Source organism: Pseudophryne corroboree, chromosome 3 (genome assembly GCF_028390025.1).
Source record: "Pseudophryne corroboree isolate aPseCor3 chromosome 3, aPseCor3.hap2, whole genome shotgun sequence".
Taxonomy (NCBI): domain Eukaryota; kingdom Metazoa; phylum Chordata; class Amphibia; order Anura; family Myobatrachidae; genus Pseudophryne; species Pseudophryne corroboree.
In genome coordinates, this window is record NC_086446.1 from 705,228,835 (window position 1) to 705,241,065 (window position 12,231).

Here is a 12,231-nt window from a genome sequence, read left to right on the forward strand (position 1 = left end):
ACTCCGCCATGGACAGATGAGCAACCCAGTCAGTCTGACACTTGGAGACATAACACCTGAGGAACTGCTCCAAGGACTGGTTCACCCTTTCAGTCTGCCCATTAGACTGCGGATGGTAGCCTGACGACAAGCTGACAGAAATCTGGAGATCGGAACAAAATGCCCTCCAGAATTTGGCCACAAACTGGGATCCGCGGTCAGAGACCACATCAAGTGGCAACCCGTGGAGACGCACAACATGCAGCATAAATAATTCAGACAGGCGTCTGGCTGATGGCAGCCCAACCAGTGGAACGAAGTGCGCCATCTTCGAAAACCTGTCAACGACAACCCAGATGGCTGTCATCCCCGAGGATTTGGGCAAGTCCACCACAAAATCCATTGAAATGTGGGTCCATGGCTTAGATGGGATAGAGAGTGGATGTAATGGGCCAACAGGAACCCCTCTAGGAGTCTTATTTCGGGCACAGATGTCACATGCCCGAACCCACTGATCCACATCCTTAGCCACCGAGGGCCACCACACCGCCCTAGATAGCAACTCCCGAGTTCTGGAAATACCCGGGTGACCTGCCGACTTCTTGGCATGGAATTCCAGGAACACTCGCTGTCTTAACCTAGGAGGCACAAACAAAAGACCTACCGGAAGGTCTGGAGGAGCCTGCTCCTGTGCTCTAAGGACTAATGATAAGAGGTCCTGGGTAATGCCCACTTTAATACATGATGGGGAAACAATGGGCAACGGCTCCTCAGTGGTCTCCTGGATTGGAGCAAAACTCCGCGAGAGCGCATCAGCCTTGATGTTTTTTGACCCAGGGCGATATGTTATCAAAAAATTAAAGCGAGCAAAAAACAAAGCCCATCGTGCCTGCCTGGCATTGAGACGCTTCGCTGACTCTAAATATGCCAGATTCTTATGGTCAGTGAGAATTGAGACCACAAACTTAGCCCCCTCAAGCCAGTGTCTCCACTCCTCGAGTGCATCCTTAATAGCCAACAATTCCCGGTTACCCACGTCATAATTCATCTCGGCAGGCGAAAATTTACGGGAAAAGTAAGCACAGGGATGAAGGCGATTATCAGACACTCCCATCTGAGAAAGCACTGCCCCAATACCCATCTCAGAGGCATCCATCTCCACCACAAAAGGACGCTCTGGATCTGGGTGTCGCAGCACCTTGGCCGAAACAAATGCCCTTTTGAGACGGGCAAAAGCCGCTTTAGCCTCACAAGACCAGTGAGTAACATCCGCCCCTTTCTTAGTGAGTGCCACCAAGGGCGCCACTATAGACGAAAATCCAGCGATAAATCGTCTATAAAAATTCGCAAAGCCCAGGAAACGCTGAAGCGCCTTCAAACTAGTGGGCTGCACCCAATCCAGGACTGCCTGTACCTTGGAACCCTCCATTTGGAAACCTTCTGGGGAGATAATATATCCTAGAAATGCGATTTGCTGAACTTCAAATTCGCACTTCTCCAGCTTCGCCCCAAGCCGGTGGTCTCTGAGTTTCTGGAGGACTAAGCGTACATGCTTCCGATGTTCCTCCAGGGAATGGGAGAAGATTAGGATGTCATCTAAGTATACAACTAAGAATCTATCCAAATATTCCCTGAGCACATCATTCATGAAATCCTGGAAGACTGCCGGGGCATTACAGAGCCCAAAAGGCATCACCAAACATTCATAATGCCCTGAGTGGGTATTAAAGGCAGTCTTCCATTCATCCCCCTCTCTTATTCGGATTAGATTGTACGCACCGCGTAGGTCAATCTTAGAAAAAATGGTGGCAGTACGAAGCTGGTCAAACAAGACCGAAATGAGAGGCAGTGGGTATGAGTTTTTAATCGTGATACGGTTCAATTCCCTGAAGTCGATGCAGGGTCGCAACGAACCGTCCTTTTTACCCACGAAGAAGAACCCCGACCCAACTGGAGACTGTGAAGGTCTGATAAATCCCTTAGCCAAGTTCTCCTGAATGTACTCTGCCATAGCCTGAGTCTCAGGACGTGACAGGGAGTACAACCTGCTCTTGGGAAGCTTAGCATTTGGCAACAAATCAATGGCACAGTCATAGGGGCGATGGGGAGGTAGTACCTCTGCAACTTTTTTGGAGAACACGTCCGCAAAATCTGCATAACACCCTGGCAATCCTGGCAAACTTAGCTGCGAGAGCCTGACTGGAAGGCTCAAGCAACTCCTGAAACAATCAGTACCCCAACTAAGAATCTCCCCAGAGACCCAGTCAAATTGAGGATTGTGGGCCCTTAACCAGGGTAACCCCAACACCAATGGGGCAAAAGTACAGACAGTCACATAAAAGGACAATTTTTCAGAGTGTGTGGCTCCAATAAACAAAGAAATCTGGCTAGTGCAAGAGGTAATTTTACCTTGGGATAATGGTTCCCCGTTTAACCCACAAATCTCAATTTCCGATGCCAAGGGTACTAAGGGAACAGAGTGTTTCAGGGCGAATTGGCGGTCCATAAAAACCCCGTCGGCCCCACTGTCCACAAAGGCCTCAGTCTTGACAGTTTGACCGAGGATCTTCAAGGTCACCGGAATGATAAAAGTCTTCTTGGGAAATTCTGACTTCTGGCCTGACAGGATATTTCCCATCACCCTCAGGCCCTGAAGTTTTCCGGCTTTTCTGGGCATGATACTACCACATGACCTTTATTCCCACAGTACAAACACAACCCCTGCTGTCTCCTCCGCGTCTTCTCACGCGAGGAGAGGCGGGTAGCCCCAATCTGCATAGGCTCCTCAGAAAATTCCTCAGAGTCTGAGGTTCCCTTGGGAAGGAAGGAAATCTCAGTCTCCCTTTCAAGCCTACGCTCTCTCAGCCGTCTATCCACCCGGATGGATAACTGCATGAGCTGATCCAAGCTATCAGGCAAGGGATATTGTACCAGTTGGTCCTTTATCTGGTTAGAAAGACCTCTTCGGTACTGGTGTCTCAGGGCTGGGTCATTCCACTGGGTATCATGGGCCAACCTCCGAAACTCCGTACAGTAAACCTCAACTGGCCTTCGCCCTTGCTTAAGGATCGAAATCTGAGCCTCGGCTGAGGCCGTCTTGTCAGGGTCATCATACAACATGCCCAGTGCCGTAAAAAAAGCATCAACACTTTTAAGCGACGGACAGTCAGGCTGCAACCCATATGCCCAGACCTGTGGGTCTCCTTGTAGCAAGGAAATCACTATGCCCACCCGCTGAATCTCCGACCCAGAAGACTGAGGCCTAAGCCGGAAGTATAGCTTGCAGCTCTCCTTGAAACAAAAGAACTGCGAGCGATCTCCAGAAAAACGATCCGGGAGATTTACTTTCGGCTCCTTAACCCCTGCAGGTGCTGCTGCTGCGGGAGCTCCGCCAGCAGCCTGGGAGGTGTGCATTTTAATGGACAAATCATTAAATTGTCGAGTCAGGACCTGCACCTGATCGACCACCTGTTGCAACGTATTTTGAGGGGTATGCTCCATATTCCCACAAAATTTCAACAGGAGTATTAGGCTGCTGAATATGTTATGCACACCAGTGCCTGCAGGAAAGTACTGGTGTCAGAACTGTTATGCACTCCAGTGTCTGCAGGAATGTACTGGTGTTTGAACTGTTATGCAAAACAAATGGACTCACAGACAAACTGGGGAATATGACATAACGTACACAGAAGGTGATAGGGTAACAAAATACACACAAAGTGAACAGAGAAGCCCAGAGGCTAAGGAACTGGGTATCTCCCTTGTATTAGAACTGCTCAGATGGAAATAGCAAGATGTTGTGTTTTAATACGTAGAGAACCCAAAATGCTGTTGCTAAGGGCAACAGCAAAACCCTAAAGGGTTACCAACGGGTGTGGCAGTAAACTCCTTGGTCAGAGATGGAATGATAGACACAAGGAGAGACTCCACAATCCTGATTCTCACTTGCAGTGCACAGGTTTTAGCTTACTGCCACTAAACTGACCCCTGACACCTAGCACAGTGAGACAGGATTAGACAGGCAAGTCTTAGAATACAGCCGCAAACTTGCTAAGTTCACAGAGTAGTAACAGAACCCCAGCAAGCTAAACGACTGACTCCAGTCTTACTGCTAGGTCTGGATTGGCAGAGTGTAATACCAAATCCCCAGGCCTATTTGCAGTAAGCAACAAACAAATACAAAGCTACACAGTACTGGCTAACTTTCATGAACTGACTAACCAACAAAGATTCAGCAGCATCTGCTTACCCTGAAAAGAGGCCTTATAAAGCAGGTGCTGTCCACGCCCCACTCAGACCTCACAGACTGTGAGCACAAAAACCAGCACCGGATCCCCTGCCGTGCACAGAGCCTATAACCACTGCACAGCAAAAGACCCGAACCGGAGTATCAGCTGCGCTCAGGTTACTCCACTAGCACTTGTCTCCCGGTTGCCATGACGACGTGGCAGCACAGGGCAGGAGACCCTAACAGTCATAGATGTTCAAATTTTCTGGATCTGTCAAGCCAAGGAACTTTATGTTTGGACTTATGCTTCACGATTTGCCCTGACATTCCTGGATGTTTACACCTGTTTATGCACCTGGGATCTGCTGCACTAAGTATTTCTGCCTTGTCAAATGAATCTGCCTGGTCAAGTTAATCTTCTGTGCTTGAATATCTGTACTGTAAAAGCAACCTGCATCTCAAGTATACCTGCCTTACCAAGTCGTTGTCTGCATTTCACGTTTACCTTCACCCTCCTGCCATTGTAATATCCCACAATATATCTCATACTGAATTCAGTACTGCAATCCTGTGACTTGTGGTTTATCTAGCACCCAGGGGGTTTATAACATAGGGCGACATCTGCTCTTGACCTGTGTCAAGCCAGAAGTAGACCTGTGTGGCATGGGCACAGCATAGCAAGGGGAAATAATGGAGAATCCTGAGACAGTAATTTTCCGCTTGGGTATCACCACAGCCCTGATGTATGTTACTACATCTTCTTTGGTTTATTAGTAGATACAATAATGGGTCTGACTTTAAAACCATCAATGAATAAATTTCTTATATTTTGTCTGACTTAATTTATTAACTATTGTGATTAATGCTTTCAGATTGTTCCTTCAGCTGGTTATGTGTCTAGCCTACTTGTTCTAAAATAAATATACAGTGGTGCTTGAAAGTTTGTAAACCATTCAGAATTTTTTATAATTCTACGGAAATTTGGCCTAATACTACCTCAGAAGTCCTGAAAGTAGATAAAGAGAACCGAATCAAATAAATGACACAAAATGATACAACCTCTCTATTTAAAAGAAGAATCTATCAAAGTCTGATGTTCACAACATGTTTGTGGAGGTGTATCATGCCACGAACAAAGGAGATATCTGAGGATCTCAGAAGAAGAGTTGTTGATGGTCATCAGGCTGGAAAAGGTTACAAAACCATCTCTAAAGAGTTTGGACTCCACCAATCAACAGTCAGACGGATAGTGTACTAACATTGGCGTTTCTATAATGGGTGCAATGTGTGTGGTGCACACAGGCCCCTGGGTCCAGGACAGGGGGGGCCCATACCACACACACTTCATTTTAATACTTACTGTCCGGTGTCCAGCGCCGGGCGCTGCGATCACGGTGGAAATCACCACCAATATGGCCGCCGCACATGCGTGGTAGCCAAATTGGTCTCCGGATCATGGCGGACACCATGTTTCCAGAGACCTGCACATGAGCAGTAGACTTCGGCACAATGCCGGAGTCTATAGCGCCGTACAGAGGAGGGGGACCCCCCCGGAGGTGCACACGGGCCCCTTCCTCTGTTGAAACGCCCCTGTGTACCAATAAAGGAAATTCCAGACTATTATTATCCTCCTCAGGAATGGTCAACCAACAAAGATCACGCCAAGAGCAAGGCATCTAATAGTTTGCAAGGTCACAAAGGAACCCAAGGCAACTTCTAAACAACTGAAGGCCTTTCTCACAATAGCTAATGTTAATGTTCATGAGTCCACCATCAGGAAGACACTGAACAAAAATGGCATGAAAAGATCATTGTTGTTCTGTAGTTTGCTAAATATCACCTGAAGACTATTTGAACAATGTTTTGTGGACAGGTGAGTCCAACATTTGAATTACGGGTTCACTACGATATGCCGGCGGTCGGGCTCCCGGCGACCAGCATACCGGTGCGGGGAGCCCGACCGCCGGCTTACCGACAGTGTAGCGAGCACAAATGAGCCCCTTGCAGGCTCGCTGCGCTCGCCACGCTACGCGCGCCACACTATTTTATTCTCCCTCTAGGGGGGTCGTGGACCCCCACGAGGGAGAATAAGTGTTGGTATGCCGGCTGTCGGGCTCCCAGCGCCGGTATACTGAGCGCCAGGAGCCCCACCGCCGGCATACAGAAGACCACCCTTAAATTACAGTAAATAAGAAGCATTATGTATGGAGAAAGGAGAACACTGCATCCAGCATTCCAGCTCAGGTTTGGGCATGTTTTGATGCATCTGGCAGAGGACGACTTGCCATCATTGATGAATTCTGAATTATACCAGAATATTCTAAAGGAAAATGTCAGGACATCTGTCCATGAGTTGCATCTCAAGAAAACGTAGGTCATGCAGCAAGACAACGATCGAAAGGACACAAGTCATTCGACCAAAGAATGGTTAAAGAAGAATACATTTAATGTTTTGGAATGGCCAAGTCAAAGTCATTAATCCAATCGAAATGTTGTGGAAAGACCTGAAGCGAGCAGTTCATGGGAGGAAATCCACCAACAAAACAGAGTTAAAGCTGTTTTGTATGAAGGATGGAGTAAAATTCCACCAAGCCGATGTTCAGGACTAATCGACAATTACCAGAAACGTTTCCATGCAGTTATTGCTGCACAAGAGGGTCATACTAGATGCTGAAAGCAAAGGTTCACATACTTTTGCCACCCACAGATATGTGATATTGGATCATTTTCCTCAATAAAAAAATTAACACATCAAATTTTTTTATCTCATTTGGTTGATGTGGTTCTTTTTAACTACCTTTAGGACTTGTGTGAAAATCTTAGTTCATTTTAGGCCAAATTTCAGCAGAAATATAGAAAAGTCTGAAGGGTTCACAAACTTTCAAACACCACTGTACATGTTTTTCTTGTTTTAGTGGTAATGAAATTTTCATAAATGCCTGTGCAAATGTGTACCAAGTATATCCAACTCCAAATGATTTCTTGGAGCTAATTTATAGTCGAATCATAAAAAAAAAATAACTGGTGGAATTTTGGAGCAGAGGTCAAAGAAGACCAAAGGGTTGTAGACCAAAGGGTTGTAGTGCGTCGTGTAAGCATGTACAGTGGCATAATATAAAGTATAATGTGTCACCTGAGTTGCATAGAAACCACCCCGTGAGTTCTGCTTTTTGACAATCCAGCTGATGATAGTGGAACCCTCCTCGACATCTTGGTGTGAAGTTGTCTGATCCGAGAGTAGGGCGAGGAGAACATAGGCAGAAATTTCTACATCTCCATTATCCATGGCATCTGCTGCCCAATGCTTGCTCCCATCTGATTGAGATTCAACAAAGACCACACAAACTCTTGTTATCCACCAAACACAAAAATAATAACTACAGTACTATTATTATGAAACAAATTAGGAAACTATGGGACTGGCACGGAGTCAGATGCAGCAGCATTTGCGATCACCGGCATTACACTGCAGGGGGCGTGGCTATGATGACGCGATTCAGCAAGAATCGCGTCATCAACTGCCCGGACCGCCCACTTTACACACTAAGTGGGCGGACGGGCAGGGGGACCCCGCGAATCGGGAGACTTGCCTGCTCTTCCGAGGGACCTGGAGGGTCACCCAATTTTCGGGAGCCTCCCGGCCATTCCGGGAGAGTAGGCATGTATGATGCAGGATACTTACAGTACACATACAGGTAGGAGGGAGTGGAAATGTAGAAATGTTATGGTTTAGAAAATGAAGGTTACTTTTTTGCTCTGTCATCTTATTACATTTTAGAATTATAATATATTTTTCTTTTTGCATTGCAAACAAACAATATCCAACACACAGTTGCATTACCTTTCCTTATGGCAACCTTATCCAGGATATTCAGCATGTTCTGTCTTTGCTGTCTGTCTCCTGACAAGGTAAAAACATACGCAAGGAGAGCCTGATTGTAGGTGCTGTTCACTCCATCTACTGCATCCACTAGACAATTCAATGCTTTCTCCACAACTGTGCTCTATAAAGAGACATTGAGGACAAATACACTGTGAGAGGTTCATACACATTCAAAGTTATTTAGCATACCAGTGTTCCTGTAAGGCGCGGATCTACTGTGAAACTAATAAAGCTTAAGCATCAGGGCCCCTGAATCCAGAGGGGCCCTAAAGCAACTTTTATTTTAATGAGTACATTTTTAAAGAATATCAATGGAGTTTGTGTTTATTTTAGTGTTAGAAGAACCATCACTCACCTCGCTTGTGCATTTTAGTATAACAAAATCAGATTTTCCCCTCTTGTTTTTATGTACTGTAGGGTTATAGCTCGTCACCAATAACACATGACAACCAGGCTTCTAGTACAGCATAGCTGCTATTACAGCTAGGAAGGGCATCGCTTAGTACCGTGGGAGCTGCTGGGAGTTGTAGTCTATCGCTGTGATTTGCGCTCTGTAAATAGTGTGAAACTTGTATCCGTTTTCAAGTACAATTTCCGAAAGCCTGCAGAGCTTCTCTTTGTGACATTCCCAGGAATGGCTGAGCCTGAGAGGGCCTGTCCTAGGAGCAATAAAAGGTGAGAAGGAGCCCGGGACAAGTGGCGTCTAGTGAGGTCATTTTGCTGTCTCTAAGCAGTGGTGTGCTGTCCTTGTAAGGGCAGCAAGACCCTTCGGACCTTGTTGGATGTTGCCCTGTTGTTGCTGGTTGTGAAGGGGCCCTAACAACAGTTCAAGCTTCAGGGCCCCAAAAATATAGGTCTGCCACTGCTCCTGTAAAGGCTTGCACTACTTGCTATGATTAGCAACATATGTATTGTAAATGCAGAAGTACTGAGGCTTTATGGACTATTGGCTTCAGGTATTTCTGTAGTACAATAGACTGCAAGTGCTGATATGACAGCAACATCACATGTTACAACTCCTCCAATGATCATCTTAGTAATGACCCCAATTAAGTCCAACTGAGCATGGTGGGTTAAAGCTCAAGCATCTTCTGTGGTTTCAGCCACTGGATTTATTAGGCAACAGTTATAAATACAAATCAGCCATGTTTTATTCTTAAAATTTTTGTCCCTTAAATACAGCATCTAAAAAAAAAATGAAGATGTGGCGCCATTGAAAAGCGCGGCATAGCTAATTTACCGATTATAATCTCCACTTCATTTACAGTTTTCTTTTATGAGGTAATTACAGGAATAGTAGGAAGGGCAGACACAAGGATGGGACTGCAGTTTATCAGTTTACAACTGTTGGGTGAATAGATTACAATATCCTACAAAAAATGTTGGTAGCATTATAGCCATCACGCCAAATGATAAGAGTATATGAGTCATAAGCTCTGAAGAGTGAAGGCTGTCTGATAATATGAAGTAAATAACGATTGCTGGTTTTTAGGTGCATAAGAAATGTATTGACCATAGGTAGTTATATTGCCATTATATAGGCCACAGCGGAGAGCTAGCTTTGAGCATTGTATGCATTACTAAAAGAGAAACCAATAAAAGCGGAGCATTGGCAAACACAGTTTGCATAGGGAACCTGTTATAAAAGATATGCTTAAAAAGCAGTTGTCCACTTTTGGACGACCACTGCAGTCTAGCCAGCACCCCATGAATTATTTATTTTTACTGAGACACAAGACACCAACTGTTGACTGCATTTGGCTTCTGGTCTGCTGCATATAGAAATAAGCACACTATGCCATGGTAAACTAAACTCATCCTTCGGGTGGTGTCACATGGGGGCTTTCAGGGCTGTTAATAGAGATGTGTGAGTGGCTCTGTAGCCCAGGGTGCAACACGGCCCAGGGTGTAGCATCATTGTTGCCCTGTAACACCTGTATTAATAGGATGGGTATGGGTCGTTGGGTCGACACAACTTAGGTCGACAGTCATTAGGTCGACCACTATTGGTTGACATAAATTAGGTCGACAGGGTCACTAGGTCGACATGGGCATTAGGTTGACATGTACTAGGTCGACAGGTCAAACTGTCGACATGACTTTTTTTACTTTTTTTGGTGTTGTTTTCTTCGTAAAGTGACGGGGAACCCCAATTAGTGCACCGTGCCCCCTCGCATGGCTCGCCATGCTTCGTGCAATCTGCCTCGCTCCACTACCGCTGCGCACGGCATAGGTTACCATTCCCAATCATAGTCGTAAAGTAGGAAAAGGATCAAATATTAAATAAATAAAAAAAACTCATGTCGACCTTTTGAACTGTCGACCTAGTACATGTCGCCCTAATGACTATGTCGACCCAGTGACCCTATCGACCTATGCATGTCAACAAACAGTGGTCGACCTAATGATTGTCGACCTAAGTGGTGTTGACCTAATGACCGTATCCCAATGGGATAAGCCCCGTATTTTTCTATATTAGTATTATCTAAGTCTTGCATCATTTAATGTTACTTGTGAATACTTCAAAATATGTTTGGTGTTAAACGCAGGTCCTGTGTATTTGAGTGAAGAAGAACAAGGTGCCGCCAGCTATGGCTAAGTGAATATACTGCAATTGCCTAGAATGTTTGTCAGTGCAATATGTAATAACTGTACAGTACAGATTGGCCGATTAAGGGAAGTTCAATGATAAAATATATTAATAAAGTACATGGCTAAGAAGGGAACTCACATTGTACACTCTGCCGTGTTCCATCAGGGCGATCGCTATATACGCTGTCAGTGTCACCTCATCCTTTGCATCTCTCTGAGTAGACAAAGAACAACAGGGAACAATAACATGTTTAGTATAAAGCACCACAAATATGGGGAGAGATCAGTGGTGCAATTATGCAGGGACACTTGGGTACAGAGTACCATTAAGAATCTGGCAGCATGTACACAGTACCACCCACTACACACTTTTCACCTGTGACTGCCATTACCGAAATTATAATGTGCTGCCGAGCAATAAGAACATGGTGTTCAGCAGCATGACGGCGCCTCCCACTTTATCAGGGCTACAGGGAGCGTGACGGTGACGTCATGAGATTACATCACGCTTCCTCTCCTGGCGGCAGCGGCTGGTATGAAGAGAGGAGCCTGGGGACTGGGCTGGGTGCATTTTCCCGCAGTGTCCTTCCAGCTGTTTCCCTTCACTGCGCTCTAGTGATGCATCGCACTGAGCGGCTTTTGTTCTGCACAGGCTGGGCTGCCGGGCATGTCTCTGGCTTCACTGTGTGGGGTAATTAATTTCTAATATAATGTGGGACACTAATATATATTTCTATTATTATGGAGGCATTACTATATATTTCTATTATTATGGGGCATTACTATATATTTCTATTATTATGGGGCATTACTATATATTTCTATTGTAATGTGGGACAATACAGTTTGAGTATCCTATATCAAAAATGCTTGGGACTGGAAGTATTTTGGATATCGAATTTTTCTGTATTTTGGAATAATTACATACTATAATGAGATATCATGGCGATTGATCCCAATTCTAAGCACAGAATGCATTTATGTTTCATATACACCTTATATACACACCGGTCATTTTAGCTAATATTTTTAATAACTTTATTCATTAAACAAATTTGGGTACATACAATTAATTTATGTTTCATATACATCTTATATACACAGACTGTCATTTAATACAATATGTTTAATAACTTTGTGTTCATTGAGTCATCAGAAAAGAAAGATTTCACTATCTCACTGTCACTCAAAAAATTCCGTATTTCAGAATGTTTGGATATGGGATACTCAACCTGTAGTATATATTTCTATTATTATGTGGGCATTACTATGTATTTCTATTGTAATGTGGGACACTAGTATATATTTCTATTATTATGGGGTCATTACTATGTATTTATAAAATTATGAGGGCAATACTATATATTTCCATTATTATGAAGGCAATACTATATATTTCAATTATACCAGGGGCACTACTACAGTATATATTCCTGATATAATGGGGGCACTACTATGTATTTTCATTAAATTGAGGGCATTACAATGTATTTCTATTATACTGGGGGGGGATTACAATATGTTTCTATTATACTGGAGGCAGTACTAT

The 12,231-nt window shown here is 44.6% G+C and overlaps 1 protein-coding gene across 3 annotated transcripts in view; it reads right to left on the reverse strand.

Annotated features, from left to right (window-relative positions):
- Positions 1-12,231, reverse strand: part of LOC135056653 (alpha-2-macroglobulin-like protein 1) — a 342,531-nt gene that overhangs the window by 42,479 nt on the left and 287,821 nt on the right. For all 3 annotated transcript variants that reach the window (XM_063962097.1, XM_063962096.1, XM_063962098.1), the window contains 3 exons: positions 10,822-10,896; positions 8,049-8,211; positions 7,341-7,522 (listed from right to left, as the gene is read on the reverse strand). In XM_063962097.1, coding sequence (XP_063818167.1) covers positions 7,341-7,522; positions 8,049-8,211; positions 10,822-10,896 — 420 coding nt within the window. The remainder of the gene's footprint in view (positions 1-7,340; positions 7,523-8,048; positions 8,212-10,821; positions 10,897-12,231) is intronic.